We start from the raw sequence: 14,691 nt of genomic DNA on the forward strand, positions 1-14,691 counted from the left end.
CAGAATAAAGCACTTTGGACCCTCTACAGCTCAAACTAGAAAGGTGTCGCGTCACGTCCGATTTAGGATCGTTCAGCTTCCTACCGACTTCCGAGTTAACTTTCGATTCGTTTAGCTTTCTAAAATAGCTCTGAGTATTTCCTGACGGGTTATCACAGCCTTCCTACGGAACAGGCTTTAACAAACTAAATTCGCAGGGGGAGAAAAAAAAAAGCAATGTCTTGTGGTATGCATGCACATGCACTGTTCCGGAGCGCCGGGCCGCCTCACACCCAGGAGTCGGGGGAGGCGGGGTAGTGGCTTGTCTCATAGTTCAGTTCACTGTAGGGTCGGGCAGCGGAGTAGAAGTCGACATAGTTGCCGGTGGACTTGAGTCCCAGGTGCATGGTGTACTCGCTGGCGGGAGGACGATGGTGGACCTGATCCTCGAAGAAGGACTCGTCATAATTTCTCGTGGAATTCTGGAACGGCTGGTAGGTCTCGTAGTCTTTTCTGGGCTCCTGTGGGACGGGCTGTGCGGAAACCTGAGCAGGAAGGAACAGCCACCTGGTGAATCTGTTTGCCCTTCACCGAGGGCCTGGGCTGCCAGGCCCCGACCCTCCCCCAGGTCAAGACCGAGGGCCCGCGCCGGCATGGCGTCTCTCCCAACACTGCCCACTGTGGATTGCCGTCCCTTTTAAAGTGGGTTCCTGCATGCACACGCTATCAATCTAGATTTTTTTCTGTAAAAAGAAATTATGGTGGTAAAATATGTGCAATGCAAAAGTCACCATTTTGACAATTGTAGAATGTACGAATTAGTGGCATTAAGGACGTTCACGGTGTTGTACGAATTTCACTATCCAGTTCCAGAACTTTTTCATCCTCCCCCCAAAGAAATGAGCCATTTAGCATAACTCCCCTCTCCCTTTTACCCACCCCCTGCTCCTGGCAATTGCAATTCTACTTTTTTGTCTCAGTGGATTGGATGGTTCTAGAGACCTCATATGTGGAATCATGTATTTGTCTTCTTGTGTCTGGCTTCTTTTACGTAATGAACTCAAATGCTCACCCACGGTGTAGCATGCAACAGGATTCCTTCCTTTCCTTCTTTTTACATCAGGTGAATTTAAGACGGTTCCATTCCCTTTTTGTGGGTGAATAATATTCCACCACATGGGTATACCACATTTTGCTTACTCATTCATCCATGACTGGCACTTGGGTTGCTTCTGACTACTGTAAATATTGCAGCTGTGAACATGGATGGACAGATATTTCATGCTTTCAATTATTGGGGGTAGGTATCTAGAAATGGAACTGTTGGATCATGAGTTAATTCTATGTTTACCTTTTTGAGGAATCACCAAAGTGCAATGGCAGCTGCACCCTTTTACTAGATAACCTTTTCCTTTTTTTTTTTTCTTTTTTTAAATTTTTTTTTTTTTTATAGAGGCATGTTTTATTTATTTATTTATTTTATTTGTTTGTTTATACATGCACTGGGTACAGTCAGAAGCGCGGGAGGGTGAGAGAATTCACCAGAGCCAGAGCGGGGAGCAGAGCAGGCAGAAGGACCGAAGGACCCTGCTGAGGGGAGCAGCGGGCGGCAGGAGAGGTCTGCGCGCCATGTGGGACCCTCCTCTGGTGGCCGGGGAGCAGCCGGGGATTGAACCAGTGCCGCAGAGGCCGCGGGCAGCTTCGCAACCCAGTGCTCAACCGCTGTGCCACCGGGGAGGCCCTCCTTTTTTTTTCAATTAAAAGGGAATAGACTAGCAGCTACAGCACAATGGTAGCTCATTTTCATCTTTTCTACATTTTCTCTATTACCCCCGGGTGCTGCATTCCCAAAGAGACCGTGAAGATGACTGAGGCCTGACAGTCACTGGGCATCTTGCTGCCAGCTCAGAGCTCAGAGGCACTGCTGCTTTCTGCTGGTCGCGCCATTCCATCACGCCCGCCTAAGTGGCAGGTTCGACGCTTTCAAAGGACACACAGGAATGCATGTGGTCAGAAGGGAAGTCCACTCCAGATATTTATCCTCTGGCAGACCAAAATGGTCCCCAACTTCGTCCAATCAATAACTGAGTGAACGCGAGGACACTGTGGGATTATGAGCCTGCAGTTGGGAAGGAGACAGGGTCTTCAGGATGAGCTGGGGTCCCCCAGCCCAACTCAGTGCTCCCAGTTTTCACTGTTGTCCTCTGCAGGTTAATGTTGGGGACCCTGCAGGGCAGAGGGACCCCGGGAACCTTCAGGATATGTGGAATCAACCATCAGTTGCCTCTGCTTAGCTTGAAGGACAGCAAGACAATGAATGTCCACAGGCTGGTACCTGGCATTTGTATTGGGGCGGGCGGCACAGCGCTCTCTGCCCTGCCAGCCCCAGGCATCCTTGCTCTTCCAGAAGCCCCCACAGATGCACGCACAGCGTTGCGTGTGCCCACTGTTTGGGGAGGAGGTCTCAGCGGAAGGCAGAGCACTCTTAGAGAGCACAGTTTGATTACTTTCGAGCAGATTCAGCAATTTCCTATTAATTTAACTAAGGTCCTCTAGAAATTGGCCTTAGTTAATAGATAATGATTTGCAATTAGTACCTTGTGTGTAAATGAATGCTTCTAATGGTCTGCACATAATTCTTCTCTCGAGTAAGTGAGCCTCCCTTTTATAGGTAATTGATTTACATGCAAAATCGACCTCTTCTTCAAAGAAGTAGTGAACTTCATCATCGCTGATGCCGGGTGTTCTCTGCTTCCGGTGAGAGGTGGCCAAATGAAAGGTTTCTGTCTGTCTGCAGAAGTGCCAAGCCTGAGGGTCTGGCCACGGGCAGGACATTGGGGTTCATCGGCAAGCTGAGGTTCGGCGTTGTTTTGACCAGGTGTACCAAGCTCCCTGGTTAGGCCAAAGTGCCTTTGTTCTTTGCAGAGCTGTGTGCTGTGCTGACTTTCCTCACCCCAACCCTGTGCAGCTCCCCCAGATAGGGCATGCAAAGGGTCAACGTGGGGGGTGTGGGGAACATACACAGAGGGATCCAGAATTTACTGTGTTTCTACCTCAGCGGGCATTGAGATAAAATGTTCTGAACATAAGCCTTTCCCACTGAGGAGAGCCAACATGACCTAAGCGCATTTTTCACACCGTAGAGCTTGTGTCAGCCAGGCTTCCCTGATGGAAGCAGAACAATGTCAGCACACAGCAAAGGTCATTTTGAACCGGAGTGCCTGCTGTGGTCCAGCGGTGCCTGGCACCTCCAGGGAGCCTGAGGCTGTTGCTGCTTCACTTGCAGGTGGCACCTCTCTGGGAAGGGGAGGTGTGGCCGGTCATCTCGCTGACGTGAGGGTCACCCTCTGGGAGCCCTGACCTGTTCCTGCTCCCATTACGTTATCTTTGCTAGGCCTTCCCCTCAAGGTGGAACGTCTCATTTAAATGATGAAGAACAGCACCGCCGTCAACCTCCCAACTTGACTGTATATGACAGAGGACTCCTTCCTGCGCGCTCCTCACCCAGTTGCTCACACACTAGATTTCTCCGTAACCCAAGGGAAACAGCGCCCATCACAGATGGCCAAGGTCTACTGCACAGCGGAAGCTGGAGACTTGGGGTGTTACCATGTGAGAAAGGAAGTCGGGGGATCGCTGGTCCTCAGGTACAGCTCCCAGCTTCCAGCATCAGCATCACCTGGGACTTGTCAGAGATGCAAGTTTCTGGGCTCGCCCCAGACTCACTGAGTCAAAGGCTCCAGGGGGTGCCGACTCATGTTCGCACTGAGACCCGCTGGCTCAGAGGAAGGCAGACGGGCAAGGAGGGGCGGAGGGCAGAAGAACCAGGCCGAGTCTTGGCCGGGTCCTAGTGGGGTGGCCGGCAGCAATCCTTAGCCTCCTCGCATCTCCATTCCTCCCCTGCAGGCACAATCTCACCTGCCCTGCTCACCTGGCGGGGGGACCGAGGACACTGGCCGGGAACGTAAGATGCTGTTTGTGGTCTGCACTAAGAATTCAAATATGCGTCATGAAGACGCCAAAGCCCATTGTCAGACACTCTGGGGCTGGGCCCAGTCATCTGCGATTAACACCTGGAACAGCTGCCACTGGGACTTGCGTCTCCGCGCGGCCCAGCCGCTGTGCAGGCCCCTGGGCAGCCCGTGGGCTCTGGCGGGAGATGATGGCGCCCACGAGACAGAGCACCCCGCCGAGGACCAGGAGGAGCCGGGCTGCTGGCTTTTCACAGGCTGAGAGGTTGTGGGGTCGCTCTTGGCTCAGGGGGTTCCCCAGAACAAGAGCGTTCGATCCGGTGCCACGGCCGTGCCCACGAGGCCGGAGAATCCAAGCCTGGGAGAGCAGGCAGGCCAGTCTGTTCCAGAGACGAAGTCCCAGGCCGGGACAACGCTTTGCTCTCCGCCCCCGCGTTCACGGGGTGTCGTCATGATTGCTGGGAGAGCTTCCAGGGAGAACCAGTTCTCCTTGGGGACGCTTACGACACTGCTTGTATTAAAGGGGGGTTAACCGCCGCCGCTGCCCCGCTGCTCATGTCCCTTTGCTGGCGCGGCCCAGGGGGTGATGGCGGCACTGAGCCGTCCCCGAGGGACCCAGCTCCCGAGGGACCCAGCTGCGCCGGTCCTGCTGCCACACGTCCTGGCTGCCTGTCAGCGGCGTCTGCCTGCAGCCCCGCAGCTCGAGGGTTCACGGTGAGGCTGAGTCGAGTACATTTTGGGGCACGTGGGCAAAAAGGCCACGCGGCTGGGCTGAGCCCCAGGCAGGGAGGCCCTGGGAGCGCTCACTCCGCCCAGCTGGCGTGCCCCGGAGAGGCTCGGGGGAGGCGCGGCCCTCGGCGTCACTGCGGAGTGGCCTCTCCGTTGAGGCTGCGAGTGTCCTCGGGGACCTGCTGCGGCCTCTCTGAGATGCCAAGGACCCCGGGCCACACCCGGCTTCACTTCATCCCCTACGACAGAGGAGCTCCCTGACACAGGTGGGGGACTGTACGCTGGCTCTGGGGATGAGCTCTCCACCCCGGAGACTGACGACTAAACTTCCCTCTCGGACGCGAAGTCAGGGTCCTGGCACATCCCGGCAAAGATGGTCACTCACCACAGCTGATATTTGCTGAGAGAACAAGGGTCGATTCCATTGGTGTGGCCACTCCGAGCCATTCTGTGTCCACTTTCCATTGTGTTTGGGCGGCACGCTGACCCGGGCCTCGAGGGGGCACCCCCGGTGCGCTCTCCTCTGCAGCCCTGCACCCTCCTTATTCATTCGGGGGCCTATTTGCTTTTAGTGAAGACCAAGTCCCAGGGAAGCTGTGAGAGCAAGTGTCACACAGGCCGTGGGGCTTGGGGACTTACAGGGGTTCCAGATGACACCAGATTCTTCCAGAAGAATCTGTGCATGGACTAGAAATGGGGTGAAGGGACCGCTCTGCCCCCCACTCTCCTGTCTCCTGATGAGGGCTGGTTAGAGAAAAAAATGGCTCAAGGTCGGGAGAGAGTTCTCAGGCCCCTGCTCCTTCCCTGCTCATCCACAGGACATTCCCCCCGGAGAAGCGGGCCCCACTCTCTTTCACAGCAGCTGCCCTGCTGGGTGCTGACAAACATTGGAAGACAACCCCACCCCCTTGCAGGCTGATGTCATCTGTGTTGTGCTGCGACCCGCTTGAGATATGCCAGGGGTCTGGGGCAGCAGCACGAGCCTCCCTCCACAGTGGTGACTGTGAAGGGTCCCGTTGTTCTGTGATGCCCACCAGTGTGGGGAGCATGACGTCTCGGCCCAATGAAAGAGCAGAGGGGGTCGCTTCTGCTCGGCAAGCACCCACAGAGCCACAGAGAGGATGAGCGAAAAAACCACACACACACACACACACACGCACGTATCAAGTATCTACCGACCAGCGCTCCTCACCACACGCACGAACCACTAGACATCCGGATGAGGCGTGACTCTGGCGCAAAAGACCGTGGAAGGGCAGGGCTGGGGGCCACAGAAGGAGCAATCTGCATTCCTAACCAGCTCCGGGGACTGCACCCCAACCAGGCAGAGCAGCAACAGACCCCCGGACTCCACCTCGAGTCCTGCTTAGTTGTTTATGGACTGGATGTGCCCATTTCATGGCTACCACGTGTGGTGCATGCGGTTCAGACGAGAGCTGCCGGGCTACAGGAATAATCCCCCTTCCAGGAGCTGGACAACGGGCCTGGTAAGCAGCACCTTACACCTGGTAACTGCACCTTACACCTTACGCAGCCACAGTGTGTTCAGATGACTTTCCATACCCGAGGCTGTTCTGAGGACTGCCCTGCCGCCCACGTGTGTGGAGTGCCATGTCACCTACACGCGAGGGGACAGCAGCCGGGAATGTTATTTGCTTTTTCAGTCCTTCTGCATGGTAGCAAGAAGCTAACCTATTTTATGACTCAGGATGCTCCCCACGCATCAAGGGGGAACGCACGCGCCGTGCAGCCTCCTTTACCTGGTTGTGTTTGATGTCCTCCGCGGGCGCACCATATGAATTCCTATACAAAGTGGAAATTCCAGTATTTTGAGCTGAAAGCCAAAGGGAAACAAAGCGTTAGCAGCGAAAACAAGATGTCAAATGAGGACGAATGGTTCCAGAGGCCCGTTCTGGCTCTAACGAGGCCGGTTTCTGTGGGCCCTTCCAAGTGGAAGGCAGTCCCTGGCCCAGAACCCTGCATTTTCCATCCAGGTATTAAGAAAGAAGTGTGGTTATTCCATAAAATCCCACAGCCCGTCAGGTGCTCGCTACAGCGTTCACACTGTCGACAGGGTCAGGGCAGGTGCGGGTAACAGATGGTCATCTCGCAAGTTTTATTGCCTTCTTTTCTGGTGGAAACTGGCGGATAATAAAAGCTTGTCACCTGCATTGAAGCATGCAAGAATCTGTATCAGCAGCTTAGTTCTCAGCTGGAAAATGACAAGAATGAAATTTCTAATTTGAGCTCCCAGAAGTGCTTGATCATCTCCCAGACAGTTCATCACTCAGAGCTCAGAGGACAGGCGGGCGGCACCACCTGCTCTACCCTGCACGTCTCCAGCCTGTGAGACACAGGGACAGGACCCGGGGCTGGCGTGACCAGCCTGTGGTCTGGAGGGAGGGGGGCAGGGAAGGAAGCAAGGACAGCAGGATGGTCTCCTCCAGTTACCAGCAGCTTCCAAAGACCCACTTGCCTGTGTCCTTACCTGGAACCCCTGGGGCTCCTGCCACCAGCTCAGAGGAAGGTTCCGGAGCACCACAACCCTGATAGGCATGGAAAGGCCACGGTTTCAGAAAGCCCTGGACACACTGCCCAGAGCCAGTGGGGTATAAAACATGCCAAAAGTCAAGAAGTTCTAATCTGCTTCCAGTACCCGCAGGATAATGAACATGGCTGACACACCATCCCTTCTCACGCAGGCTACTCCGACAGAGTCAGCACGACCTGTCACTCCTCCCAGGATCGATGCTATAAACACATAAACACGTATCACTGTGCAATGAAACTCCTCTTGGGAAACTGCGCCTAGGGAGGGAGAGCCGACTTTCAATGCTAAAGCCCCTCTGATACACTCTCTGGCTGCGCGTGCATCATCACGGTCTTGTATTCTTGGGAAACCAGCATCTCACTCTTAACCAATTCTAGAGACTCCTCCAGAGCCCATCTACCTTCTCCCCACGCCTGCTCTTCTTCCTTCCTTTCCTAACACCTGAAGGTTCATCTTGATAGGCAGCTGGACTGTGTTCTCCAGCGCCCCTGCCCTCTGCAATTATGGCTGGACCCAAGTGCCCCTCCTGATCTGGCCCCTGCATCTTCCTTGGCATCGGCTGCCTTCTTCCTGCATCAAGGGAGTCCTCGCCATGCTGGCCTCGTTCTTCACTCAGGCTGGCAAACTCTTTTGCTTCAGAGATGTTGGACTTGCGGACCCCACTTCGTGAAAACCACCCCCTCTCCTTGTCGGTGTTTAGACCAAACATCTCCTTGGCCTTGATACCTAAAGTAACGCCTTCCCACCAGCACGCGCCATCCTAACCCACCTCACGTGGCATTGCCTGGTCAGTGAGCGTGTCCTTTTGTTTGCCTTGTGTAGAAACTTCCTATGCTTCTAAGAGAAGCTCCAGGAGAGCAGGAGTCACCTCCTTCGTAGGTTTGCTCTGCCTCCTTCGTAGGTTTCCACAGGGTCAGGATGGTGCCAGGATAGCCCTGGCCTCGGGGGACCCTCCTAGAGCAAGTGCTTTATTTGCTGGGTGAACGCACAGGTGAGTCAACTTAAAACAATCTGCCTTCTGAGCTATAATTTGCTAAAGGAAAAGATCACTTCAAGGAGCAGGTGAAATTTTGATTGATTCTGTCATCTCAGAATAAAAAATATTTATACACATGTGCAGGATACTTGGAGGATTAGAGCTTTGGCCTCCCTCCCTGGCTCCAGTGCCCTGTCCTCTGCTCCAGTGCCAAGCTCACTTGTGGCTTTCGAGCTGAAGGTGTCTCTTCTGGAAAGTTCTTTCCTCCTGCTCGTTGGCCACCTCACCTATTTAAAGGAGCCTGCCGTTGAGATTGAACTGATGGCCTGTGCAAAAACACGCAGCAGACATCTTCCGGCTGCACGGCCCCGTGTCTGAGCTAAGAGTAGACACCGAGCGAATGGTTTTCCTTGTGCAGGCCCCCAAACTTCCATTTTCCAACGGAACCAACACTGAAGCTTAGAATGGCCTGAAAAGGCATAAGAGAGACACTGACAAATGGACTAGATCCTCTGATGTAAAGGCGTTTGGGAGTGCACAGGGGAGGCAAAATCATCCAGGTGGGTTTTAAAGGCAGGTCGTGCAGCTGCGGGGATGACACAGCCTCCTCGGATGGTGTCTGCACAGGTCACGCGCCTGGGGAGCCAGGATCTCCGGGAAGCTCCAGCAGCTGCGTTGGGAACAGCTGACTCCCGCTTCAGGCCGCCCTGGTCGCTGGGAACACCAGGGCGGAAAGCTTTTTAAGACTTCACCTGAGCTAGAAAATGCATCCGGAGAAAGTGAGTGGGGGTGAATCTGGGGCTAAAACCTTGATGGATCTGCATTTCTAAGAGCTCAGTAGGGGAGATTCCCACCAGGAGAAGGGGCTGCTTTCACAGGCTGCATTTTGAGGTTCACGCTGCCGTGATTTTCCCAGCGCAGAGGCAGTGTGTCCTTTGGGAGAAATGGTAGGACATCCTCTGAGGCCTAAGAAACAACGAAGGTGGACATTTTTTCAGGTATTTTTCCAGTGCACTGAACTTTGAGTGTCTCGTGGATTTATTCCTGACTGAGAGAAAGCACTGCTTTTCACGCAGAGGTCAGGAGACACCTGCTGTTGCAAGAAGATGCTGGCATGATGGGCACTTGCTAAAGTGCGTGGGTTGGAGGTTGGCAATTCATTCTTTGCATTCCTATATGAAATGCTGGCTCTCCCCAGGCGAGGCTGGGGGTTTAATCTCACCACCATGGAGGTGACAACACCAGCACCATCAGCCTCATCACCAGTATTACTACCCCCACCACCCTTACTGCTGCTGCGGTATCCCTACCCTACCCTCACCACCACCACCACCACCACCACCACCATGACCACAGCCGCCACAGATCACCATCCTCACCCTCACCCTCACCCGCTACTGCCACAACCATTACCACCCTCCATCCCCACCATGAGAACCATCACACTGCCATCACCACCACCACCAGCAGCAGTGGCTCTGTCGCTACCAACATCTCTCCTCCACCAGCACCATGGCCTCCACCAGCACCATCCCATCTCCTCTGTGTCCACCATCACATCTCCACCCCCGCCCTCAACTATCACCACTGTGATAACAGCAGCAAACTTTTACACAGTACTTTTTGACTTAGAAGAAACCTTTCTGGATAAACAGGTAACTCAATAAAGATCTCAGTGTTCTCGCAGACCTGCTCCATGATTGGCAGTGTAGTTCTGGGCTGCATTTCTAAGTAAGTGAAAGCAAAGCTAAATTTAAGCCTCTAAATAAGTTTGAAAATTGCATTTATCTCAATACTGGAGTTGTCAAGATCCCTGCCTTTTTCTGGGAAGATTAAACGTCTAGACACTTGCTAGATTTTGTTTCTTTCTTTCTTTTTTTTTTTTTAATCTTATAATGTGTGCAGGGCATGCTCGAGTTCCACTGAAACTTTCAACATAAACACATCCACATTTAAAAGCTTTTTGAAAGACTCTACTAGGCAAGGCAATTAAAGAGAAAAGTTACACTTCAATAACAATTGTTCTTCTAATTACAGCCTCCATTTGTCCTCGCAGATGCTGGGGAGGGTTACCTAGGGCATGAAGGACCTGGTGTCACTGACTGCAGAGTCACGGCACAGGCTGCATTCCCCCTTAAATGTTTTGACTCCAGGGATCTGGCGTTGGGATTCATGACTCTCTTTGATCACTCCAGGAGGAAGCCCAACGAGGGAGGGTGGCAGGCACGTCCTCTGGAGTGAGCTCAGTCCTCCCACTAGGAGATGGTTTTGGAGCTAGGGGGATATTTCCTTAGAGGGCCTGTCCCTAGGGGCAGAGGGTGGACCTGGAGGCCGTAGGCCTGTTTCTCGTGCATGTGTGACTGTGCAGCCATGCAGCACCGCTGTGGAGAACACGTGCTCTCGGCCCCACCAGGAGCAGGAGCGGAGGCCTCCTGGCCTGGAGCCACCTTAGTAAGTCACCCGATGTGCTGTTCTGTGTCCCGCTGGTCTACACCTAAACAACGTCAGAGAAGTGCGTCCTGTGCTTTCGAGATTCTTCTGCTAAGACAATCTCGAGGGTCTGTTTAAGGCCATGCCCTCGGCGCTGCACTTTTATGAATGGCCTAGTCTGGCCAGTTAAAGCCCCAGACCTCAGGCCTGGGCCCAGGAGGCACCAGCTCCACGCCACATGGCAAAGAAGGATGTGGTCTCTGGGCAGATGCTGCTGGCGCTGGCGTGACCCACCTAACCACAGCCCCACCCAGGCCCTGCTTCTTGGAGGAGCCAAAATGGGTGGGTTGGTGTGTGTGTGCACGCGTGTGTGGAAGCCGGAGAGCGTGTGTGTCCCGGGAGAGTCCAGTCAAGCCTGGTGACGGGACAGGCTGGGCATGTTGGAGGGGTGGGGACTGGCATCCATCTTGGTCTCTGCGGGGTCGCAGCTGATGAGGAGGGAGGGGTAGTGAGGACAAAGGGCCGGAGGGGTAGTGAGGACAATCCCCGCCTCCTCAGGGAAATTGGGCATCAGCTCTAACGAGTCTGCCTGGGCTCGCTCGTGGTCAGAGCTTGTCCTCACAGTAAGCGAAGGAACGAACGTCTCAAGAGCTGCCCTGTGGGGTTCCCTGAAATCCTCTTCTTCCCTGCCCTCCCTTCCCGACCCTGTCCCCTCCTCTCCGCTCCTAAGAGCGAGGCTTGGCTGCCGCACTCACCAGCCCCGCGGCCTTTACCCTGCACTGGTCATGCCATCGGGGCCTCCCTGGCGCCCCTCTCTGTAACCTGAGGGAGCAGCAGGAGCTGGGCAAGCGAGGAGGGAAGGGGAAGCAGAGAAGGGCGGAGACTACCGTCTGTGTGTAGAGAAATTATCCCGTGGCCACCTCCAGGGGCAAGAGACTCTGCTTCCCCATCTCTGGTGTCCCGCCTCATCCCCAACTCTGAACTCTCGCTGCCAAGCTCTCCGGTGACTGCCGCACAAAGGCCTGCACCACCGTCCAGGCCGCCCAGGGGCGCGGGGCTCACCTGTCGTGGTGTCTTTCCTGGACGTGTGCTCGCCCTTTGCTCCGTGGTACGTGGCGTTGCTGCCCGTGGACTCGTAGTCGGTTTTCCTTTCTTTGAGGCTGATCATTTCCCGAGGTGAAGCAGGGGCACTTGCTACACAGAGAAACACAGAGAAGTTGCAGGTCCTGCCAGCGCCTGAGGGCGGGTCACGTAAACAGCCACGGGAGGACACTGGCCGCACCGTCAGCCGCGCGGCTGCATCCTCCCTGTTCTTCATGCTCTTGTCTTTCTCCACCTACTTACCCCACAAGGTGAGGGGCTGGATATTAGAGGTACAGAGTCCCTGCAGGGCATATCCCTCCAGGCCTCCTCACGCAGCTCCGGGGTCTGTGCCACCCGCCCTCTGCAGGGGGAGGCCGGGGAGCAAGGAGACCTCGGTGGCATCTGTGCTGTGCGCGCAGGAGCGTGCGCTGTGCCCGTGACCATGTGCGCGTGACCGTGTGCTGTGCGTCTGGCCATTTACCCGCTCCCTGCACCCGAGAAAGCCAGAGTGCAGAGACCAAGAGGAAAGCCTGAAGCAACTTGCACGTCGGGTAAGCGCCACTGGAGCCCGAGCGCCCCTTGTACTAAGTGATGGGCTCGTATTTTACTTTACCTCTTTCTCCACATTAGAGAACGTGACTGAGCCAGGGTGTGAAAAGAAAGTATCTTTACAAGCGACTAAGAGAAATTTGTTAAAATGAAAGCATGGGAACGTGACAAAATTAGAAAAAAAAAAGAAACCAAATGACTTAAAAGTTGCAGTTGCTGTAAAAAGAATTTGTCAGTGATTCGTCTGCTGGCATGAAGGTCATAAAAGCTCCTCAGACACGGAATGGCAACACCATCACGCTGAGATTGTGGCCCCTCCCGCTCCGGCACCCCAATCAGAGCAACACCGAGCAGCGCCCCCTGGGAAAACGCCCGTGGGAAACCCGACTGAAGGCACCGAGGGCTTTGTTTATACGCGTCCCCCGGCCCTCGTGGACACCCCTGGGGGCTTGCAGAAGCGCCACGAGGGTGCCTGGTCCGGAGTGTGCAGCCGCGTGGCGCAGAGCACCCACCAAGGCTGCGCACACCCGTCCCTCCCGAGCGCGTGGCCCTTTGGAGGGCTGTCCTCTCGGGGTCCCCCAAGGGCCGGGAGGGTGGGGGCCACGGGCGCCTCTTACCTGAGCGGTTGTTGGGAGACACGCGCACGGGGGAGATGGAGGGCGTGCGGGAGGAGGAGTAGGGCCTTTGCCGATCCCTCTCGATGGTGGACGACGACGCCACGAAGTGGTACTGCGACCATCCGTCCTGCAACAGACGCGCCCGTTGGCGGGGGGGGCGGCGTGCCGCTGCACCCCGACTCTCCAAGTGCCAGGCTTTTGAATTTGCAAAACCTTTCTACCGTCTGTCAAGAGCAGTTCCCGAGCTGTGCGCCCTCACCAGGTAAGAGTGACCAGCGGGGAGTGGAGGTCCCGCCCGCTGGCTCCAGGCAGCCGCCCCTGCGAGGGCCGGCCCCAAGTGCTGCCTCCATGCCCAGAGGTCGGCTAAGTGGCCTCCCTGCAGACCTGCTTTGGGCCTGAAGCTTTGTTTAAATGAAAACACGAAGCTGAGATTGTTGCATGACCCTGAAGCTGTTCTTCGCCTACCTGGTTGCAGCTCTGTCTACTTGGGGCCGCCCCCAAGTCTTCCAGAAGGGCTGTCTTTTGTGGGCGGGAAGGAGTAAGTGACCTGTTAGCACGGGGAGGGGGTCAGGCAGCTTCTTCCCAAGGGTTCCTGCCCTCAGGTGCGTTGCAGCCCCTTTCTTTGCCACAAATGCCCTTCCCGTCTGCGCAAGGTCGTCAGGCCGCCTGTCCTGACCTTCACCCTACACCAGCATATTCTCTGGTTTGACCCAGGAATGATGTTTTCCAGTAGAGAATCTACTCAAAATGCCTCTCAACGAATTTCCCCCTTAGCCTTCAAATAGCTATTGAACTCACGAAAAGTGCATATACTGTTTTTCATTCTAAAATCCATGTCAGTACACTTATCATCTTGTGGCTTTAGAAAGCATACAGAAGGAAAAAAGTAATTCCACTTTGCCCCTCCCCAGAGAACTCCTTTTGTAATGTCACATTATTTCCTTCCAGTCTTTTTTCTTTTTTCAAATTCAAGTTTATGGCTACAAAGTAATATGCCAAGTAGTATTGACAGTGGGGGAGAAAAGCTCACTGCCCCTCCCCCATTCACAGAGGCTGCCATTTTAATTAATTTTTAAATTTATTTATACAAGCACTGGGTACAGTCAGAAGCACAGGAGGGTGAGAGAATTCACCAGAGCCAGAGCGGGGAGCAGAGCAGGCAGAAGGACCGAAGGACACTGCTGAGGGGAGCAGTGGGTGGCAGGAGAGGTCTGCGCGCCATGTGGGACCCTGGCCCGGCAGCCGGGGATCGAACTGGCACTGCAGAGGCTGCGGGCAGCTTCGCAACCCAGCGCTCAACCACTGCGCCACCGGGGAGGCCCCTAAGGCTGCCATTTTAAATTCTTTTTAGCTTCTGATAATGTTTAGACTTTGAAGGGATTCAAGGCTTGGTAGATAATTGTTACAAACATAAAAGGACAAAAGCTAGTGAAGAGTAAAAGTTATAAACAATTTATTTCAATATTCATGCCTCTTTATGTAACTCATTTTCCCCCTGTTGTTTGACGAGTAGGATGCAGCAAGATTAGCAGGACGCCATTTCAAAAGTGACTACCAAACACTCATCTTTAAAATATCACCTGAATTAATAACTGCTTGAACAAATCTATGTATAAATGATTTAAATGGTCCCAGCTTGATCTGTGGAAAAACGTGAGAAACATGAGATTGATTTTGACCTATCGATGTTTTTTCAGCTGGTGTGACCTGCTGATGCAAAGGTGTAACGTGCAGCACAGAGGAGTATAAATGGGCATAATGGTGACAGGAACACAAACGTGCCGTCTTAAAATAAAAAAGCTATTA

The 14,691-nt window shown here is 54.3% G+C and overlaps 1 protein-coding gene across 2 annotated transcripts in view; it reads right to left on the reverse strand.

Moving 5' to 3' along the window:
• Positions 1–266: 266 nt before the first annotated feature.
• Positions 267–14,691, reverse strand: part of CTNND2 (catenin delta 2) — a gene marked incomplete at both ends in the record, with an annotated part of 698,753 nt that continues 684,328 nt past the window's right edge. For both annotated transcript variants that reach the window (XM_084233856.1, XM_084233855.1), the window contains 4 exons: positions 267–524; positions 6,440–6,513; positions 11,699–11,830; positions 12,886–13,012. In XM_084233856.1, the coding sequence (XP_084089982.1) occupies positions 267–524; positions 6,440–6,513; positions 11,699–11,830; positions 12,886–13,012 (591 nt within the window). The remainder of the gene's footprint in view (positions 525–6,439; positions 6,514–11,698; positions 11,831–12,885; positions 13,013–14,691) is intronic.

This window comes from Talpa europaea (assembly GCF_964194135.1).
Source record: "Talpa europaea genome assembly, chromosome: 5".
NCBI classification, from domain to species: domain Eukaryota; kingdom Metazoa; phylum Chordata; class Mammalia; order Eulipotyphla; family Talpidae; genus Talpa; species Talpa europaea.